At 45.9% G+C, this 20,363-nt stretch overlaps 1 protein-coding gene across 2 annotated transcripts; it reads left to right on the top strand.

The window, feature by feature from the left end:
* The first annotated feature begins 476 nt into the window (after positions 1-476).
* On the top strand, positions 477-18,438 carry LOC100548731 (cystine/glutamate transporter-like). Of its 2 annotated transcripts, XM_019615645.2 has the most exons (14): positions 477-549; positions 653-744; positions 1,399-3,610; positions 5,284-5,410; positions 6,151-6,266; positions 6,492-6,617; positions 9,268-9,367; positions 9,450-9,494; positions 9,692-9,815; positions 10,560-10,663; positions 12,463-12,559; positions 13,319-13,468; positions 16,024-16,198; positions 16,894-18,438. In XM_019615645.2, the coding sequence occupies exons 3-14, from the start codon at positions 3,415-3,417 to the stop codon at positions 16,956-16,958; spliced, it is 1,425 nt and encodes a 474-aa protein (XP_019471190.1). In that variant the 5' UTR covers positions 477-549; positions 653-744; positions 1,399-3,414; the 3' UTR covers positions 16,959-18,438. The 2 variants fall into 2 exon arrangements, with proteins under 2 accessions (XP_019471190.1, XP_010711258.1); XM_010712956.3 differs by having other exon boundaries at positions 497-744.
* The last annotated feature ends 1,925 nt before the right edge of the window (positions 18,439-20,363 follow it).

The following is a 20,363-nucleotide window of genomic DNA, read 5'->3' as shown; positions in this document are numbered from 1 at the left end:
AAGTCTAGGCGCACATCTTGTCTTTTCAGCCAGTTTCTTGTGTTCATTATGGTCTATAAACAAATATCTCTCACGTCTCCTAAATAGATTTGCTGATCGTGTTCCCAGAACAGACCACCACCAGCCTCATTAAAGCTTATTTATGCTACTTTCATGCATGAATAAAAAAACTCCCATTCACTGCTGATTTTATTTAGTTAGATCCTGTGCCTTGTGGCAGACATTGAATCAGAGTGACATTTATTGGCTCAAATAAAAAAAAAAGCAAGAACAGTGGGACCGCAGCGAACAGTTTGACACCTCTGTCGTTCGCGATGTGAAAAGGAAGGGGTTAACCTGTTCTTGGCTGTATTGTATTGATTGAGGCCCACGCAAAGAAAATACAGCTGTAAACAGTTAGGAGTGTTCCCTGGTAGGGGCTTTTTTTTGGTAAGTCATTGAACTGGGACTTTGGAGGTAGGAACTGTTGTTTCCCAGGGATGCCACCCGCTTCCTGCATGATAGGAGAGGAGGGAGGTCACTGCTTGCTCCAGATCCCAGCTGGGGATGGTGCTTTCTCTCTCTAATTTTTCTAACTTGCTTGTTTGTGTGGATAACTTCCCAGAAGAGTGACATCTCTCTGTGTGCTCATGGCTATGGGTCCTTCTTTCAGCTGGGGCCTCTAGGAACCACTACAGATAGCAAACACGGCTTCCCCTTTACGTTGATCTCCTTCATCTCCATCCATGCTACAGTGTCTGCAAGGTAAGATTAATGGCTTGGAAAGAGAAAAATCGATAAAAACAAAGAACAACGGAGTAAACTTGCAGCAGGTAGGAAGCTGTGAGATGGCTCTGTTTTCCTCCGGTCCCACTGGCTGCTGATTTCCAGCAAAGGTATTTTTGCACGAGAAGGATGTGAGCCTGTAGTTTAAGTCACAGGGTGAACAAAAAGCAGCTTTGTGCGTTTACTTCGGGCTAAGCACACTGTGAATATTCTTAAGCATCGCAACCAGGATTAACATCCCTGCATGTTAATGTGCCTGGAATTCAGCGAGAAGCAGAGCAGGAGAGCGGGTTCCCTGGGCACACTGCTAGGTGTCTCTTTGAACTGCTGTTAAACAGCTTTCTATTACTCTTGCTTGCTTCCCCCCTCTTCCTTCTTTTTTTTTCTTCTTTTTTTTTCTTTCCTTCAATAGCTCCTGGAAAAAGTCCTGATAGATTTCACCTTTCTGAAATTTACTGTGCTGTTTTGTCTCCAAGTACCCCCACATGGCAATAGTATGTATATAAAGAAAAGAGAAACACCATGTGGACAGAAGTAGAGAGTTTGTTATTTACAGTGGATCATTAACCTGGTGTGCAAATTTGACTTGATCTCTCCTTTTTTTATGCTCCCCCCTCCTCTGTTGAATTTCAGAGCCCGTGAGGAGCTGCTGCCTTTTGCCGCCCCGGGATCCCAGCAAGGAATGGGAATCTGATGGATTGCAAATGCGCCCGCTTGGTTTAACCCCCAGCCAACCAGATAAGTGGCCTTTTAATTTTCTCACAGTCATTCTTTAGCCATATCTGTGCACAAAACATCTCTCTTCACACTGATTTCAATTCGCCCTCACAAACGAACGCTCTGTGCTTCTCTCTTCTGCTCAGAAATCCCAATAGCAGACAGCGGTGTTCGATGCGTGCTATTAATTGCCAGGAGCTGCTGCAGCCCGGGGAGCTGCGGGTCGGTGCCAGCCCCAGCCTCGGGCAGCCCCATGATGTTGTGGGCACCGGTTCCATGGTGCTGCTGCCATGACCCATCAGCCCGTGCAGTCCTCTGGGGCTCATTAGGGGCTTAATAACCAGACTTGGCTGGCTTGATAGGAAAGATGCTTGTGCAGGCTTGGCACGATCTCAGAGAAAGCAGCTAACGCCACTGGAAGGAGAGGGCTTTGTGCATGTGCTGTTCATCTGTGTGATGGGGGCGAAGCGATAGCCCCTGCTTCTTCCAGCAGGGAGATGAGCAAGGATGTGGGGCAGAAGCCCTCAGTTACACTGGGATTGTATGGGGAATGCAGAGCGGTGTCGTGAGTGAGCAGCAGCAGGAAACGTCCCCTCAGAACTGCGGGGACAGAGAATGCGGTCTGTCAGGAAAATGACTTTGGGTTTCTGTAGGTGACTGCTGCCTGCTCACAAACATGCTGATACAATTATTAAATAAGTTAAGAAAATGAGAAGATGTGGTTCTTTTGTAAAGTCTCTCTTTGCAATAGCATACAGTCGTGAGGCTGAGACAAATGTTTGCCATAACTGTGACTGACAGCATTAGAACAAAAAAACACAGAGGCAGAGCGTGCAAGGGAGGGGATGTGTGGCAGGCAGGAGAACATGACCCAATTCACTCCATGTCTGTCTCGTCTGCTCTAGCAGGGTTGATTAGTATCATAAAACACCCCTCTTGCTGCTGGGATAACTACAAACATGCTTGCTATAGCAAATTAGGCTGTGCTACTTGATATGAATTTGCCTTACCTACCTAAGTGGTTAGAGAGTTTCCTGGGGAAGACATCAGCCCAGAACAGAGGGAAAGTGGAGAACGATTCCTGCCACAAACTGACCCTGAGCACAGCCTGTGGACTCCATGTTCTGTCACTGATAGCCTGGAAACGAGGCTCATAACACTGCTGTCCTGGCAGCCAAGGGCCACTGAGTTGTGGGGAGAACAAGGGCTGGAGGGATGGAGTGGGAGTTCGCTGCAGCACAAGAGCTGGATCAAAGTCAGCCTACTTGATCCCTGGAGTGTATGCAGTTCTCTCTTTTCTTGGAAAAGCTCCTTGTTCCTGCTGTTGTTACCCAGAAAGGTTTTCATATTAATAGTACCAAAAGCATCTCTGGTATCAGTGACTGTCTGCCCTTTATCTTGCAATTGATAGCAGTAGTTATCCTTGGCTCTTCAGTGATCTGATAATAAAAGGGCTTGACATTATATTAAGAAACACTGATGAAACAAAGGCTTTGTGGTAAAGCTGCAGTCAGGGCTTCTTCGTGCATCAAAGATGAATAGGAAATTGAAACATATCATTTGTGTACCTCAATTAACAGGGCTGTTTTTCTCCTCTGAAAAAAAGAATAACATAAAAAAAAAACACAAGTGATTTCCAAGGTCTTGATTGCTAAGTTTGCAACTTGAAATATCCTTTCTGCCGCTGTGCAAATATCGGTGCTCACCCAAATTAGGCCCCATTAAATCAACCTGCAGTTTGTTTGCTGGGTGGATCTTGAGGTAGAGGAGGACTCCACAGATCTTGACAAATTGCTGCAAAAAGTCTTGTCCTGAACGGAAGAGCCCCAGATCCCTCACTCTCTCCTTGTCTTACAGGTGAACCTTGAAGACGGCTGAGGCGCTCCGTATCTCCTAAATGCATGCCCTTCCCCTGGGGGTAGAAGAGCAGTCATGGGGAAAGACAAGAAAAAAGAGGAGGCTGTCTTTCTGAGGAAAAAGATAACTTTGCTGAGGGCTTTCTCGCTTCTCATCGGCAGCATGGTTGGCAGTGGCATCTTCATCTCCCCCAAAGGAGTGCTGAAAAACTCAGGCACTGTGGGGTTTTCCCTGGTGGTGTGGTTTGCCTGTGGGCTCCTCTCCATGTTCGGTGAGTGGGAAGTGGGAAGTTGGGTTGGCCTTTGCTCGAGCACCCATCAGGTGAGGGGAGACAGCAAGATTGGAAGTGTAAGAAGTTGGGAGTGGAATAGAGCAAAATTTCCCTGTTCTGAGTGCCACAGAAGTAAAGGCTTGATAAGGCCGGGGGTTACCAGCACCTCTGCTGGGGCAGGCGAATGTCTGTTTGTCTGAAATGTTTTGGGTGAGTCTGGTGCTACCTCAGAGTGAGGAGATGGAACAGATATCAGTGCTCTCTGTTTGCTCTGCTGGTGGCTTTTAATGCCAGTCTTGTCTCACAAAGGGTTGACTTTTTGATGACATGTTAATTTCAGCTCCTCTGAAATAATGTAACTCTTACAGTTACCATGCAAAAAAAAGCCGTGGCTTTTAGTTTTCTTCATTAACTGTATACAAGCACCTTCTCAGCAATCCTGCAACAGTGCTGCTGGGAGAAGTGCAAGATCTCACAGCTCTGGGGAGAAAGCTGGTATTTATTTCAGAGGGTAACTTTAAAGTTCTTCCTCTTTCACCACTCAAAAAAAACAAAAACAAAAGAAGAAAGGAAAAATACTCCATGTGGACAAAACACCCCGGAATGAGACATTTCTAAATGTGGCATTTAGAAACTGAGATGTTCAATTATTTACCTGGGAGTGATTGTGGTTCTTTCTCTTTGCTATGCCTTCCAGTATTTCAAGTTCCATGTGCTGCTGAGCATAGGCTGCCTTTACTACACATGTGTGATACAGCTTGTGTTGATTGGGGAAAGATCTATTTTTGCCTGAAGAAAAATCACAGATGCTCTTTTAACTGAGCTGAACAAAAAGTGATCAGGTGTGTGCTGGTCATGTAGCCCAACCCCTGCATGAGGAGGCATCCTTTGGTCTCCTCTTGTGACCTGGCTGCCTCTTTGTCAAGTTGCTGCTAAATTTTGTAGCTAAATTTGTTGTTTTGTTCTTCTAGCCCAACTTCAACAAAACACTTAAACACAAGCTTGAAGCATAGGAGACCCGCTGGGTTAAATGTGAGGGTCTGTCTACACTCAAGACTTTGGGCAGGGATTTGGCACAAATTCACAGAGAGGCAGAAAAGTCTGAGGTCTTTGCCATTGGCGTGACCATGAATGATCTCTGTAGGAGAGGGGGGGCACAGCTGTACAACTCTGGGGCTCCTGCAGGGCTGCCCGAGCTGGGACAAGCAGGTGGGGTATCTCACCCTGTGGGTCATACCCCGATAGCACTCAGCTCCTTCGCGTGGGCATCGTGCTCAAAGACGTGAAGCATTTATGATCTCTTATAAAACATCCCCTGTCCACCGTATAGCATAGGAGCGAGGGGGCAACACAAACCTCCAGAGATCAAAAGGGGTCTCTTGTAGTTTAGTGCAATGGTTCTTTCTCCTACCTTTCCACATGACTTCCCTGGAAAGTTGTATCATTAAACAAATTAGCAGAAAATTTCCTTCCTCCTGACAGAAGAGTGAACTGACTTCTAAACATCGTAACACACAAAAATGTGGAAAGGAATGGTTCTGCTAAAAACTGTTTTTCTTCCTCTGCTTCACTGCTTATTTTAAGCAGACTCCTTCAGGCCCTGAAAGGCACAGAGAAAAGAGGAAAATCCAAAGGATGATTTACTAAGTTCATTTATACTCTAACTTTGCCAGGTGCCTTGTGTTATGCGGAGCTTGGAACAAGGATCACCAAATCTGGAGGACATTACATCTATATTTTGGAGACCCTGGGGCCTCTGCCAAGTTTCTTGTTTCTGTGGGCAGAGTTTTTTGCTATCAGGTAAGAGATTTTGTTTGTTTGATTTTTGCTGGGTGCTCTATAGTTTGCTGCTGTGGTTTTTTTGGTTTGCTGTTCAGTTATGGTGCCAGGTAACAGTCTAAGTAGTTTGTAAAGGAAATGGGGAAAAAAAACCCAACCAACTGGATAACTTTAAAGGCTGTCAGTGATAAAAGGAAGAAGACAGAACGAGCAAATAGTTGCATGTGTTCATTGTGATCTGTGCTTGAGGAATCTCTTTCTTCTCCCTTGGCAGCTGGTATCCTTCAAGAGCTGTGGTATTTTTTGGCCACTGAGAGCAAATGACAAGTTAGTTTCTGATTTTCTGCTTCCACTGTGAAGCTTCTCACATTCTTCTGTGGAAAAAAAAAAAGCTTTCTGGCTTAGTCCCAAGTTAAATACCAAGTTAGAAATTTGTAAATTGCTTTTTTTTTTTCCACCTGAAAAAGCTAATCCTCCTCTCCCAACGGCCTGTCCTCCATGTGCGCTGAGATGAAGCAGGACACATGAACCATGCAGCACTGCCGTGTGTGATTAATCTCAACTTTTGTTTTTGAGTTAAGAATTAATCTTCTTGCATCTGTGCCTCTTAACCTATTTACTGAGAAAACCTGTGAAAAAGATGACAGGATCCGCGTGCTAGGGTGGGTCTAAGCACTACAAGGAAGCTTTGCTCCCTCTGTCCCACCATGTTGAGGCCATCCACAGAGCCAAGTGTGACCCTGCCTGGTTCCCTTCCCCAGGCCCGCCAACAGTGCTGTGGTCTCTCTGGCATTTGGTCGCTACCTGCTGGAGCCATTTTTTGCCCCCTGTGCAGCGCCTGTCCCTGCTGTGAAGCTCGTCTCTCTCCTGGGCTACTGTAAGTACAACCCTCCATGCCACGTCTCGGGGCCTCTCTGCCTCAGCCTTCCTATGTGGTGTTATCTTCTGGGATTGGGGCCCAAGACCTGAAGGCATTCTGTCTGCTTCTCTTGCTCCAAACACCCTCTCTGGGAAGATGCACTTTTGTCCCCACCACCCTCAACGCAAGAGCATTTCCTCCTGCATGTGCCAAGCATGGGCTGCAGCATGGTCTCCTCTCCAGACGCAGTCCTCACCCTCAATTCCTGGAGCGTCACCTGGAGCGCACGGCTGCAGACGGCCCTCTCCTTCGTCAAGCTGCTGGCCCTCATGCTCATCATCGTGCCAGGGATGATGCTGCTGGCCCAGGGTAGGTGGTGTCTGGATGTACACAGCTCAGGGCTGAGTGTGGGATACTTGGCCCACGTCTGTGGGCCTGGTGTTCCCGGCTCAGCTTTCTCAGCAGGTTTTTCACAGAATCACAGAATGGCCTGGGTTGGAAGGGACCTGAATGATCGTGAATCTCCAACCTCCCTGCCACATGCAGGGCCACCAACCTTCCCATTCAATACTAGACCAGGCTGCCCAGGGCCCCATCCAACCTGGCCTTGAACACCTCCAGGGATGGAGCATCCACAGCCTCTTGGGCAGCCTGTTCCAGCACCTCACCACTCTCATAGTAAACAACTGCCCCCTGACATCCAACCTAAATCTCCCCTCCCTCAATCTAAAACCATTTCCCCTTGTCCTGCAGTTATCTACCCTTTCAAAGAGTTGACTCCCCTCCCGTTTGTAGGCTCCCTTTATGTACTGAAAGGCTGCAATGAGGTCACCCCGCAGCCTTCCTTTCTCCAGGCTGAACAAACCCAGCTCTCTCAGCCTGTCTTCGTAGGGGAAGAGCTCCAGCCCTCTGATCATCTTTGTGGCCCTCCTCTGGACCCTCTCCAACAGCTCTCTGTCTTTCTTGTACTGGGGGCTCCAGACCTGGACACAGTACTCCAGTGTTTTTTGGGAATGAGTGGGGCTGTATGAGCCCACTTGGGCTGACAGAGGCACACTCCTCTGCTGACCCCTTCCTTTGGGGTACCCACTGTCAGCATGTCTTGAAACCCTTTCAAAGCAGTGCAGATGCCATGGACACGGGGGACATGTGACAGCATCCCCTGGTGTACTGAGCCTTTCACAGCCCTGTAAGGAGTTACCAGCCCCCAGCTGAGCCCTGGTAACTGCATTTCTACCCTTCCAATGGCTTCAGCTGATGCTTTTTACCCCCTAGTGGAAATAGGCAGTAACGTAGTAAACTTACAATGGACTTATGCACGATTGTGTGCTCATATCCAGAGGAAAAGAAAACATAAGATAAAACCTCCCAACGATATCTTCTGGGATTGATACAAGAGTACTGGCTTTAATCCAAGTCTCAGTTTATAGAAAAGCCCATGGCATTCACACTCAGGGGATGAAGCCGGCTCTGTCTCCACACTATTTCCTTCCTCTGCAGAGGAAACAACAAAGGCAGGAGGATCAACATTCATGTTTCTTTCTGATGTCTGGTGCTGGCTCCTTTGAATGCACAAAAACCCCCTTGGGCAGGCAGCACTTTTGAACTGAAGGTCTGCCCTGCAGCTAGAAATCCAGAGCCATTATTGTTAGGAATGCCTTCAAATGGCAATCTGGATCCCTGGCACAGTCTTCCAGTGAGGAGGATAAGTGCCGGTGACATCTGGAGAGAGAATCCACCGAGAGACTCCGGGATGACAGGTTGTGTTTAATGTGACTCATGGGGGACTCTAAATCACTCATTAATATATTGCAGACAATAAATCCTTTTTATGTGCCATCACTTATAAGCAGTCAGTTTAGAGTATAAAAAGACTACCCCAATAGGCTCATTCCATTTTCTACATTTGTTTTCTTCAAATCCATTTATTTTTTTTTTAACTTCATTTTTGTTCTTGTTTTTAAATGAGTCTTCCTTGCTCCCCAGCCTCTCCCTGCTCTCTTTGCTTACACTCTTGTTCTTCCCCCTGCCATTACCCTCCCCTTCGACTGGGATTTGTTTCAAAGCCTTGCTGGACCAGTGCTCCACACCCCATGCCCAACTGAGGTGCCTCACTGGGAGGAACAACCACACAAATTTTGTGCCTCTTTCTTTTAAAGACATTTTGAAATGGAAAACAAACACAGACATGGAACCCAAACTTAGGGCCACTTGGATTTGAAAATGTTGGAAATACAACTCCTTTTGGCTATGCTCTTGCTGCTCTTCCTTCAGATAAGAGGCTGCTCCATGCTCTTGCCTGCATCTCCTTATTTTTCTGAGGTCTGATAAAATCTGCCCCATAACCAAAATCCTGACTTTGATCTGTACTTTTTTTTTTCTTTTCTGAAGAATGGCTTTGTAAAACTGACCATTCCTCTTCCACTTCTCGGTGCTGGCCCAGATTTATTTCAAGCAGAGCACTTTTAGGAAAACTGGAGGAGCTGGTAAAATGCACTTTGATCCAATCACCTCTACTTTTTATTACTGCATTTGTTTCGCCCCCTGTGTCCCCACTTCCCCTCCTGCAGGGCCATTCCCACGCCAGTAACCCCTCTACTTGGTTCCCATGCTCTGCACAGCGTGGGGCCAGGGGAGCTGCATTAGCTGCCTTGCTGGCTGCACAACATCAAACAGAGCCAACATCCGGCTGTCAGTAGATGGGGAGACGGGTCAGCCCAGGGAATCAGAGCTGGGCTGTAAGAAAGGATGGGAGAACTCAGATTTTCTTCTCTCCATGATCTCCCACTTCCAGACAGTGCCTTTCCTGACTTATCTCTTGTAGCTGAACAGGAGAGGATAGTTTTCTTCTGTCCCTGTCTATGCCAACACAGCACTGCAAATTAAAACAATGCAACAAATCTGAATACCTGGCCCCCGTGATGTCACACACACCTCTCCCAGGTTTGGGCAGATAGTACGCAGCCCGCGGGAAGGATGTCCATATCTGATGCATCTGTTGTTTTTTTCTCCTCTGTAGGCCACACCAAAAACTTCCAGGATGCTTTTGACAGGCAGTCGCTGGTTCCAGATAAGCTGCCCTTGGCTTTTTATGCAGGCATGTTCGCATATTCAGGCTGGTAGGTGTGATGGGGGGGCAACTCACTGACGGTGCGTCACTGTCCGAGAGCTGCTTCAAAGCCTCTCCTTGTTTCTGCACAGGTTCCAGACCAGCTTTGTGCGTGAGGAGTTGGTCAGACCCGAACGGTAAGGCTGGAGAAGTAGATGGCTTCTGTGCCTCAGTCCTGGGCTACCACTGCGTCCCTAAACACCAGCAAACAAAACAGGAGGAAATAAGTCTGTGGGTTCACCAAACCAACAGCAGCTGCAGTCTACAGTAACATGATGAGAAATGAAGAGATAACAGCTTGTTCACTGCGTGTCTCTCTTCCCCTTTCTTACAGAAACATCCCCCTGGCTGTCATTGTGTCTGTGATCACCGTCATTATGGGGTATATGCTCACCAACATCTCCTATTACACTGCGCTGGGAACACAAGATGTTCTGGCTTCTCCAGCTGTGGCTGTGGTGAGTTGTCACCCTACTGATAGCTGTCTTTAGTGTGGTCGGTTTATACTGAAGGGGGTGGTGTTGACAAGGGTCTAGGAGATAGTTTTCCTCATAGAAGTCTTTTGTTTTTCTTTGTTGTTTCTCTGAATTATTGGAAAACATTATCTTCTAGTCTTTCCTAAAAGATAATGAAAAAGAACCCGCAGATAAAGGGCTGGAGGGCTGGAACACCTCTCTTAGGAAAGGTTGAAGGAGCTGGGATTGTTCAGCCTGGATAAGAGAAAGCTCCAGGAGACCTCACTGAGGCCTTCCAGTACTTGAAAGGAGCTTATAAGCAGAAGGGGAGCTGACTTCTTACATAGGCTAATAGGGATAGGACAAGGGAGAGTAGCTTTAAACTAAAAGAGCAGAGATATAGGTTAGACGTTAGGAAGAAATTCTTTACTAGAGGGCAGTGAGGCACTGGCACAGCTGCCCAGAGAAGCTGCGGTGCCCATCCCTGGATGCACTCAAAGCCAGGTTGGATGGAGCCTTGGGCAGCCTGAGCTGCTGGGTGGCAGCCCTGTCCATGACAAGGGGTTGGGGCTGGGTGGGCTTTAAGGTCCCTTCCAACCTAAGCTGTTCTATGAAGAGATAACAGTAGAAAAGGCAAGATTTTGAGTTGTATTTTACTCCTTCATTGGAGGAAGTTTTTTCTGCTTGAATCTGATCTTACCTAGAGATCACTACATGTTCCTGCAGTCATGATTGCTCTTCTTCCAGAGTTTTGTGCAGCAAGCCTGCACAAACCTTATCTCAGTGGTCCCTGTCCTCGTTGCACTGTCCTGCTTTGGCACTATGAATGGAGGAATCCTCACATTTTCAAGGTCAGATCCCGCAAAATGTATTGCATTTTGGCTTAATGTTTTGGAGGGAAGCACCAATAACCTGTGTACGTGACAATCATTTGAATGGCATTTTGTGAGAAAACCAAGGCCTTTGACTCCCAACACATAAGCTGCAGGACACTGCTGGCTGTCTAGAGGTGTCTTCCTCCCTTTCCTGGCCAGGTCTACACTCTCTCTGGGTGGCCAAAAAACCAAGATTTTTACCTGCCCCCACACTTTATACTTCAGCTTGAAGTAAAATTTCAACGTGAACTACAAGCTTTGTTGACATGGCAGCTGCTCAGTGAAGCAAAGTCATTGTCTGCTGGCTTCATCCAGCGCCTTTGCTGCAGGGCACAAGTCTGAATGTTATGAGGACCTCTGGCTAAAACAAGCGCTCCCTGGAGAACTTTGCTTTGAGTTTGGTGAAACATTATCAGGGCCAGGTCATTCCCAAAGCAATAGCTGAGGCTCAACAAGCCTTGTTGGAACAATAATAAGAACTTTGTTCCGTGGAAAAGTTATCTTGCCAACTCCACTGGCGACTATACTGTGTCCTTGGGGGAGCCTTGAAATTGGAGAGGAGGGCAGAGCTCATGGAAAAGTGCGTCCTCCTGGTCCTGAGGAGCTGAGCAAACTCTCTGGAGCCAGCTCCATTTCACAGCTTTGATTGCAAAAGGAAAGATCATTTGATATGAAAGGGATGTTTCAAAGCACAAGAGCTACTGAGTTATTTGATCTGCTACCCTCAAGCCTTGTATTAAACGTGGTGAGGAGAATCCCCCTGCTTAATGTCCCTAGCTAGTGATTTTCTTTGAGATGGGAAGTCCCTGGAGAGCGCAGAGGTTCTACATGTTTCTGTCATCCTTCTCTCCCCCTTCCTGGCATCATTAACATAATCACTGCAGAAGGGACATATAAACAGTGATGGGGCCTCCCTGGCTGATGGCCAGCCACACCCCAGCAAAACCACAGAGACAGCAATAAACCAGTTACACACTTGTGCCCCAGCTGCTTTGGGCTCTGTTCCAGCCCAGCTGATGCTCTGGCATGGTGTGTTTGTGGATATTAAGTTTATAAAATGCAATGCTCTCTCCTTAATTACCCTTTCACAATTCAGAGGAGGAATGGAGGCAAGAAGCTCTCTGCTGTTGTTTCGTAGCTTGCCCTTTTTGTACAGTCATCTCTGTAATACACAAAACTACTTTCTAACAATTGGCAAGAGACTTTCTCTGCTCTTTGAGGAACTTGTGCTTTATTTATCTCTCTCTCTAGTTTATGTATATCTCTATGTAGTTTGTATTTATAGACAGAGACATATATATTATCCCTGGTATATAGCTGCTCCTGTGGCACAGCCAAGCAGGCTTTCCTTGATCTTAAGCCTAGTCTCCTTTTGGGATGAGCATCAGGACTGACAACCCCTCTTCATGAACTTGCCAACCTTGCTTCTAAAGACTTGAGGTTTGTGGCCCCTCCACTTCCTACTGGCTTGTTTCTACTTCCAGCCTCAACACATTCATTTTCATGCTGTGCTCAACTAAAGGTCACTACTAACTAGTTACCTACAGGGACACTACCAGTGGTGGGCTCTGCATCATGCCGATATAAATGGTCCTTGAAGAACTATGCAAATCTTTGGAGATTTTTTTCCCAAATCCACTGAAAAGTGATGCTAAATGCAGCACTGTGGCCTTACAGAGCAGACTTGGAAAGATGAGATCAGTCCAGCTATTGATCTTTTCATTTCTAGTGCAGATGTGGGATAGTGATGCATAGAGCTCCCTGTCTTTTCCTAGGACACTGTTTGTGGCCTCCAGGGAAGGGCAATGGCCTCCTCTCTTCTCCATGATCCACATTCGAAGTCATACACCCCTTCCTGCTGTCATGCTGATGGTAAGGAGAACTGCCTATCTCACTTCTTGCAGTCTTGGCTTTCTTGTTTTACATGGCAATCTGCAGAGCCTGGAGAATCTGAGAAGTTTTAAAGGATGTTGAGACACTGTCAGTTTGCAAAAAAACAAGTCCTCTCGTGTCAGTAGTAGGACTCAAACCCACTGTCTCCACCTTGTTTTCTTGAACAAATTCTTTCAAAGTACTGTCCCTACCATCTGCCATAGTTGCCGCCTGATATTTTCTATGGGAACTTCTCGGCCAGCCTTTGGTTACTTGAAAAACTGAAATTCCTAGGTTAGTGGAAATGCAGGGAATGCACATTTGTGGAGAGGCTCTCAGATTTGGGTTGTTCCTCCCTCTGCTTCATCTTTTTTTCCTAGCAATGGTCCATCATAACACTGCCTCTTGCATCTTGGTTGACCTGCTAGAAGCTTAGCAAATACTTCTGTGTGAAGCCTTTGTACCACAGGCTTTTGGGTCATGCATGTTTGAATTGCCACGCCTAGGACATAGAGCACCAACAATGCTGTTGGTCTTCATCCTTTCTGTAGCACCATAATTTTGTATTTAGAACTTTGACCAGCACTCTTCAGTCTGTGAGAGTGCTTTGCAACATGTTTGGTGACCTGTGAAATGTTGGATCTGTGAAGTAGCTACCTGTGATTGCAGGGGGCTGGAGGAGGTGATCTGTATCACCCTTCCCTGTCTGAGGACAATAGCAAGGTTTAATTGACCGTATTTCATCTTCACAATGCTCAGTTCCCTTTGGTTACTGCCATGGTGTGTATTGGAGATATCTACCATCTACTGAACTTCTTCAGCTTCTCCCGATGGCTCTTCATAGGCTTAGCCACTCTTGGGCTCATTGTCCATCGCTACCGTCACCCGGAGCTGCAAAGTCCATTCAAGGTAATTTGTGGCTTGTATCTAACAGCCTGGAACACATGCCTGTCATTTTTCTCTCTATTTATGTATCCTTTTTCAAAGAATTAGAGCATTATGTGGCTGTGATTGCCTTTAGGCTCTGAGGGCTCTAAATCCCTATTTCTCTGTAAGGCATGTAGGAAAATCCCAAGGTTGATTGATGTGCCCAAACAACTAGATGTGGTAAATTCTATTAAAACCAGTTCTACGTGGGGCCAGCAGTTGCAGCTGAAGAGTGACAGCTTGCTCCAGGGGACAAGGTAGCAGGCTGGGAACTGCAGAAGGCAATTCTCATGCTCTCCTCTCTGAGGCTGCAGGGAAGGACCTTTGCCTGGGTGTGATGTCAGTATCAGGTATGTCTTAGCCCTAGTGAGGAGCGGAATGTGTCATGGGGAAAAGAGCATTGCCAGATGGAACATGGGAGCAAACCTGACTTATAGGAAATCATCTCCCAGTACAAAACTATCGTACAGTGTTAAACAGCTTGAGCACAGCTCGCTGAATCCCCTGCCACACACAGCCTCTATGGGATATTGGCTGAACTACAAGTACAGGCAGCCCAAGGGGTTTGAGAAACTGCCTCATGCATGGTGGTGCTTCCGTGTGCACAGCTCCAGCACATTTGGAATGCATGAAACCTGTGGCCATAAGCAATGAAAAGCATTAGAAGAGGACAGAGGGGAAGCGAGTAGCCGAGGGAGTTCAGTTTCCCACTCCTCAAGGGGAAGCTGGAGGACGCCCTGTCCCCTTTCTCCATTCCTGGACCTCTTTGCTGGCCGCTGGGGTCCTGCTCGTGGGGAGTGCTCAGTCCCTAAAGCTGGCATGGCTTTTAGAGCCCCTGCTCGAGGCAACTCTCCCCCTGCCAGATAATCTGCAGGCAGCATTTGGCTGGGGCCATGCACAATGTGTTCCCCTCTCCAGTCACGCCTGCATGCTGCCTCCAGCCTGTTCCTGCAGAGGAGAGGAGACCTCTGAGGCCACAGGCACTGGGCAGCTGATCAGCCAGAAACTCAGGGAAAAGAAGCACTTTCCACCACTCCCAGGGCTCCTCCCCAAGCTGAGTGAGGCCTGATGCAGAATTTGGAGTAGTTTTTCTTCTTGGTGTTTGCTAGAGACAGCATATTTAGCACAGACCTTGAGGCTTCTGAGCTTGCTCACTGGCTGACTCACGCAGTCACCCAGATTCAGATTTTTAATAAGTTTGATTTTTTTTCTTTTAAAATAGTATTCTTGGGAGAGATGTATCACTGAGTAGCGCTGGTGATGTTTTTACTTTCTGAGAATCTGTTTGAGATAGAGCTTTGAGTTTTTAATAATTCCTAAGAATGGGAGTGAGGAAGATGATGGCATTTTGGTCAGCTTGGTGGTCTCTTCCTCTCTCTCCCCATTTTTTAGGCCCACCTCAAACCCAAAGTATGGTTATCTGCAAGAGCAAAGAACAGTGCGGATGTGATGTGTGCGTGTGCTGCTCTCCAGTGGTCAGAAATATTTCTTCGTCCAACAGCAGTTTGCTTACAGAGAACAAATAATAAGATAAATATAAGAAATTGTGCTGGTACTTTTCTCCTGCAGAATTTTAGTTGAAAATGGTAAGAAAGCACCAGCAAGGGGAGAGAGCAGTCCCCTCATGCATCTTCCAGACAGATGTGCTGTGTGAATATGTGCACGTAGGAGATGCTGGCAAAGGATGCTCAGGCTGGAAAGGCAGTGAGAGCATGCAAGTTTGGCAACTGGACAGCTGCCATCACTAGAGCAACTGATCTCCCCCAGCTCAGTATGGTCAGCATCCAAAATATGATCTGTGTTACAAAGAAAAGAGATTGTCACCCTAGGTGAGGTAAGCAGCTCCTTTACTCTATCAGATGTGGTGAGGAGTAATTTGGCTGAGGTCAGATCTAAAGAAGAAGGAAATGTTTCACAGCTTCTCACTTCAGTTTTACCCTCCAAATAACACAGATGAATTGACTCACCCAAAAGAATGAGGCTGCAGCACTGAGTGCTGTTCTGGTCTTTCAGCAGAGTGTCACTGAAAACCGCATTCTTGGCACAGGTGCTGCAGAGCTGGGTGTCTGGTTTATCCTGTGTTGGTTGCCATAGGCCTCAGGCAGGCTGGAGGCAGCTCAAAGTGAGTCACGAGTGTTATGACCAAAGATCGGCTTGTTTCAAAGGGATTTTGCTCTTGGCATCAGATTTTCCACCAGCAGTTGCCACAGGTGACGAGTTTAGGGGTGTGTGTGTGTGCACATGCACACGTGCTGTACATAGAATGAGCTGCTGCAGTTGACTTCCCCCCAGCATGATGTGTGGTTGCAAATGAGGTGAGGCTTCTGTCTGTGTACATGGAGGGAGGCATGCACCTTGCAGGGCACTCTGGGCTCCAAGGGTGGCATGAGAACACTTTTGTCTCTGCATCCTACTTGTTCACAAAAGACTGTACAGAAATAGCGTGCAGGACAGATTTTTCTCATCTTTAAAATGGATACATGACTATAGCTTGTGCTGGCTGGTACGATCAGTTTTGCCTGTGCTCTTTTCCCTAGGTCCCCCTGTTTGTTCCAGTCTCTTTTACCATCATCTGCCTCTTCACAGTGGCAATGTCTATCTACTCAGACCCTGTAAACATTGGCATTGGATGCACCATAGTTTTAAGCGGCTTTCCAGTCTACTACCTTGTAATCCATAGGAAAATGTCAAATCGCTGCCACAGACTGCTCTGTAAGTATGCTCTTGGGTTTCAGTATTCTTGACCTAAGCACGCTCAGGGGTTGGGTGATCGCTTGGGATCATACTAATAATCCAGCCTAATCTTTGTAGAAAAGCTAGGGTTGAGGTCTAGATCCAAGCAGATTGGCACTGTCATATCTTCATCATATCTGTGGGATCAGTATTTCTATCAAATTTGGATGAAACTGAATAAAAAATCAAAAGCTGATGTGGAGAGAGTGAGGGGCTGACACTGTAGCCTCTTGTAAAAACATTTCCTGAAAGGCTGGGGAGGGGAGTAGTAGGAAAAGATGGTGCAGGCTGCCTGGTGGGAGGGCCATGTGTTTAATGGTATGGGTTTAGGTTAGATGTGGGTATGGAAATGAAGTACCTTTCCTCCCATGCAGTGCATGGCACAGGCTTAGGTGTAGCTCTGGTGGCACAAGAACAGTGATTTATTCTAAAACAAGAGCCTGGTTTCGATTTTAACTTCTAATTTCAATTATGAATCTTGAATTTTTTTGATTTGGTGTTGGGCTGAGATATATTGGTAACTAGTGAACAGAAAAAAGCATACAGCAAAAAAAAGAAAACAGATTCAGTCATCTGCTAACATAAAATACTTCATCCATCCTGTGCCAAGTTCTGATTTTTACCATAGCGTAGGATATTGTCCAGATTAAACTTTCTTTTTTTTTCCCCTTCAGATTACCTTACACACAAACTGCAGCTACTGTTGGAAGTAGTCCAACAAGAAATCAAGACGTACTGAGGAAACCATCAGAACTTACAGGAGAAGATATAATCTACTTGCTACACGCCTGATGCCTTTGATCCTTCCAAACACAAGCCATGCTCTTATTCATTTAATCACTGCAAATGAGGATGAGCCTGAGCCAAAACCTTGCTGCAAGCAGCCCTAAGCTTGCCATTTGGGATCTGATGAGCAAGTCACAGCTGCTTCTGTCCTTTCTTTTTTAGCAGAACAATCTAATTCTCTGAAATAAGCTTTCTTTGCTTTCAGAGTGTCTTTGAAACAAAGATCCAGATTCTGCAGTCTAGCCCAATCCTCAGCAAATTATATATTATTTTTTAATTTCCTAACTTGGCAAATAGAGAGCCTACAGCAGAACTAGAAACTGGCTACATGGAAGTCAAGCACAGGATTTAAATTGAAGTCTAGGTCAGGCTGAACGGGGCTCTGAGCAATCTGATCTCACTGTAGGTGTCCTTGTTCACTGCAGGGGCATTGGACTAGATGACCTTTAAGGGTCCCCTCCAACACAAGCAATTCTATGGTTCTATGACTCTATGAAATGTGTAGCAGCCATGTGCAATGATGCTGTGGGGAAAGATTATAGAGGGAAATGGGCAAGGAGTGCAAACCGGAGGTGAAGTACATGCGGATGAAAGCAGGAGGTGGGCGGGATAAAACTTCACTCACCAGGAAGCAAAGATTTGGGTTAGTGGGAAGATATTTGAAAATCATTTGAAATTCAAATCATGAGCTAAGAAAACTCAGAATGTTTTATTTATTATTGTATAAGTGAAATAACTCTATTTTGCTTCGAAATAATACTTCAATTTTGAATTTTATTGCTTTGAAATGATATTTCAGAATGTACTGACACAGTAAAAAATATATATTAAAAAAATAGCTAAATACCCCAAAGCAGAGTTCAGAATAGGCTTTGATTCTTTCCCCAGGCCCCCACCTCACCTGGTACCACCAGTGAAGCTGGAAATTCAGCTTTTGTCCCAACAGCAGTGAAATATGATTCTCCTTTTGTTAGACAAAAGCAGTAATGAGTCGTGGGCAGATTCCTTATTAAGTGTACCTTTTGGTGCTGTAGGAAGACATGAAAGACTTCAGGTCTGAGCTTTAACTTCAAATCTACAGCTAAAAGATTTGCTGAATCAATACAGAAATGCTCATTTGAACTACTGGCATCAGAAAGGTTTCTGTTGTTGGATTACTTCAGTTTACATTATGAATATTGTGAAGTTAAAAAGATAAAAGAACAATTAGCTATTTCCAATCACTTAAGTGTTAATCTTTTCCTAAAAGATTGGAAGCAGCATCCTGAGCCTCATCTGATGGCCCTAGAGAGAGGAAGAGCAGAATGTGAAGCATTTGTAATCTACCAAGCATTCATGCACTTAGAGTAATGCCAAAGTAGCATTTATTCACCAAAACATGTAAAATGCACAGTCAAGGACTAGAAATAAATAAAGGCTTTGGTTTTTTCTTCCTTTTCTTCTTTTTCTTCTTCTTCCTCTTCTTTTCCTTTTTTTCTTTTTCATTTAAAAAAAAATCATTTTTCTTTCCTTCCCCCCCCCCCCCTTTTTTATTTTCCTCCAAAGCAACTTAGAATTGCTTTTTCTTGTTGAGACTATTTCCTGTTATTGTGTGAAACGGAGCTGAGAGAGGAACACCATGGCTACGGGGCTCATCCTCCCCCTCTGACAAGTTAATGTACAACAGGAATTACTGGAGAAGCCATCACAGCTAGGGAAGAAGGTGCTGCCTTCAAGTGGCAGTGGGGTTTGCAGCGAGATTTGGGGTATTTTCCTGCATCATGAGGTGCTGTCAGTCTGTTCCCATGCTGTAAGCTTGCACTGTAGCATCAGTATACGCACGCCAAACCTTGGAATGGTCTGAAACTGTGACAGAGCTAATTTGTGTCTGCAGAAACACACTTAGAAAAGGTGAAACATCACTTTTTTTTTTTTATCTGTTTCCTCTGAAGCAAAAGCAACCATGAGACTTGAAACTTGTGGGGAGAAAATGAAGACTGTGCTTTTTTCATGTGCGTAATAAGTAAATTTCACAAATGCAGAGAAACCACGTGTGGGTGCCTCTGCTGAGCACGCAGGAAAAGGCAGAGACATGGAATGTCTGTTCAGAGACCTGTCAGACCCTGGAAATGCAGACAGTTCTGGTGTCACTATTTCAGTGACAGCAGAAATCAGAGGTTCAACATCCCCCCAGCCATCATTGCAACTAAAAGTGATAAAAAGGAAAAATACAATGTCACAATGTACCAGTTTACAGTGAACGTACGTCTCCAGCTTGCGGCACGTTGTTTGTTTTATGGAGGATGCTGTCCCCAGAAAGCTATGTAAACATTCTGTACCAAGCAGAATGTTTTTCCTAAAGCTGGTATCTCTGTCTGCTGAAACTCTTGGCTTCGGTTCAGAAGAGTATTTTAGCAGAGAATTCCCATATGCAGAAATGAACCTGCGGGATCTGAGCTGATAAATCTCATCAGTCAAAGAGAGCATAAAAGTTGCACAACTATGGAGATGAGAAGCAGATATGATACGAAAGGTCAAAAGGCAGTCAGAAAGGGCCGGATAGGGAAGAAGCAAGGTTCAACTTCACACTCACAGCTCTGTTTCTTTTTTTATCCTGTATTTATAAGGAACACTCAGGAGGCAGCCTTTCCAGAAACTAGAACTGAGCTCTCTGTGGTTCTGTCACCACCGATCTGGTTTGACCAGATTATCAGAGGATAAAACTGTTCTGGGCAATTCAACTGAACATAATTTGTGCAACTAAAACAACCTACTCAAATGCAAGTATTTTATGGGTTAGTACTGCTTGACCTATCGTTAAGCTTTATGCTTCACAGCTCTTCTGGGAGACACTGTCAGTCTTCTGCGGGGCTGCAAATCAGATAGGAAATCTCATCCTGCTCCGATTTCAACAGGGAAGAGCAGAGAACAGCTTAGATTTGAAGGTAAAGGAGTAAAAAAGAGAGTAAGTAGCTCAGTGTGGGTTGATTCAGCTCTGCACTGCAGAGTCCCATGCTTGCTTTGCACTATTGTGGGTCTGTCTGTGCAACACTGCCTACTGCATTTACTAGCCCAGGTGCACGCCGAGGGGTGTGCCCACTTCATGCATTGAGATAGGGGTTTCGCTTTGCAAGGCAATGGAAGCTTTGGGTTTTCAAAGAATGATTTTCAGCAGAAGCTGAATGGCAGGAGAAGATCTGGAGCATTCCTGACCACGTGAGGGGCAGGAGGGAAAAGGTGTGAGTCAGGTGTTGGTGCCCAGTGTGAGAAGTTAAGCAAAAAGGACAAGCTATGCCGGCTCACAGGGATGTTGACTTTTCTGATACGCCTGCCAGAACCATTAGCTCCGCCTGGCTGTTCTGCTCATGCCTGGCAGATG

This window comes from Meleagris gallopavo, chromosome 1, assembly GCF_000146605.3.
Source record: "Meleagris gallopavo isolate NT-WF06-2002-E0010 breed Aviagen turkey brand Nicholas breeding stock chromosome 1, Turkey_5.1, whole genome shotgun sequence".
Lineage (NCBI taxonomy): Eukaryota > Metazoa > Chordata > Aves > Galliformes > Phasianidae > Meleagris > Meleagris gallopavo.
This window is presented reverse-complemented; position numbering and strand designations above follow the sequence as displayed.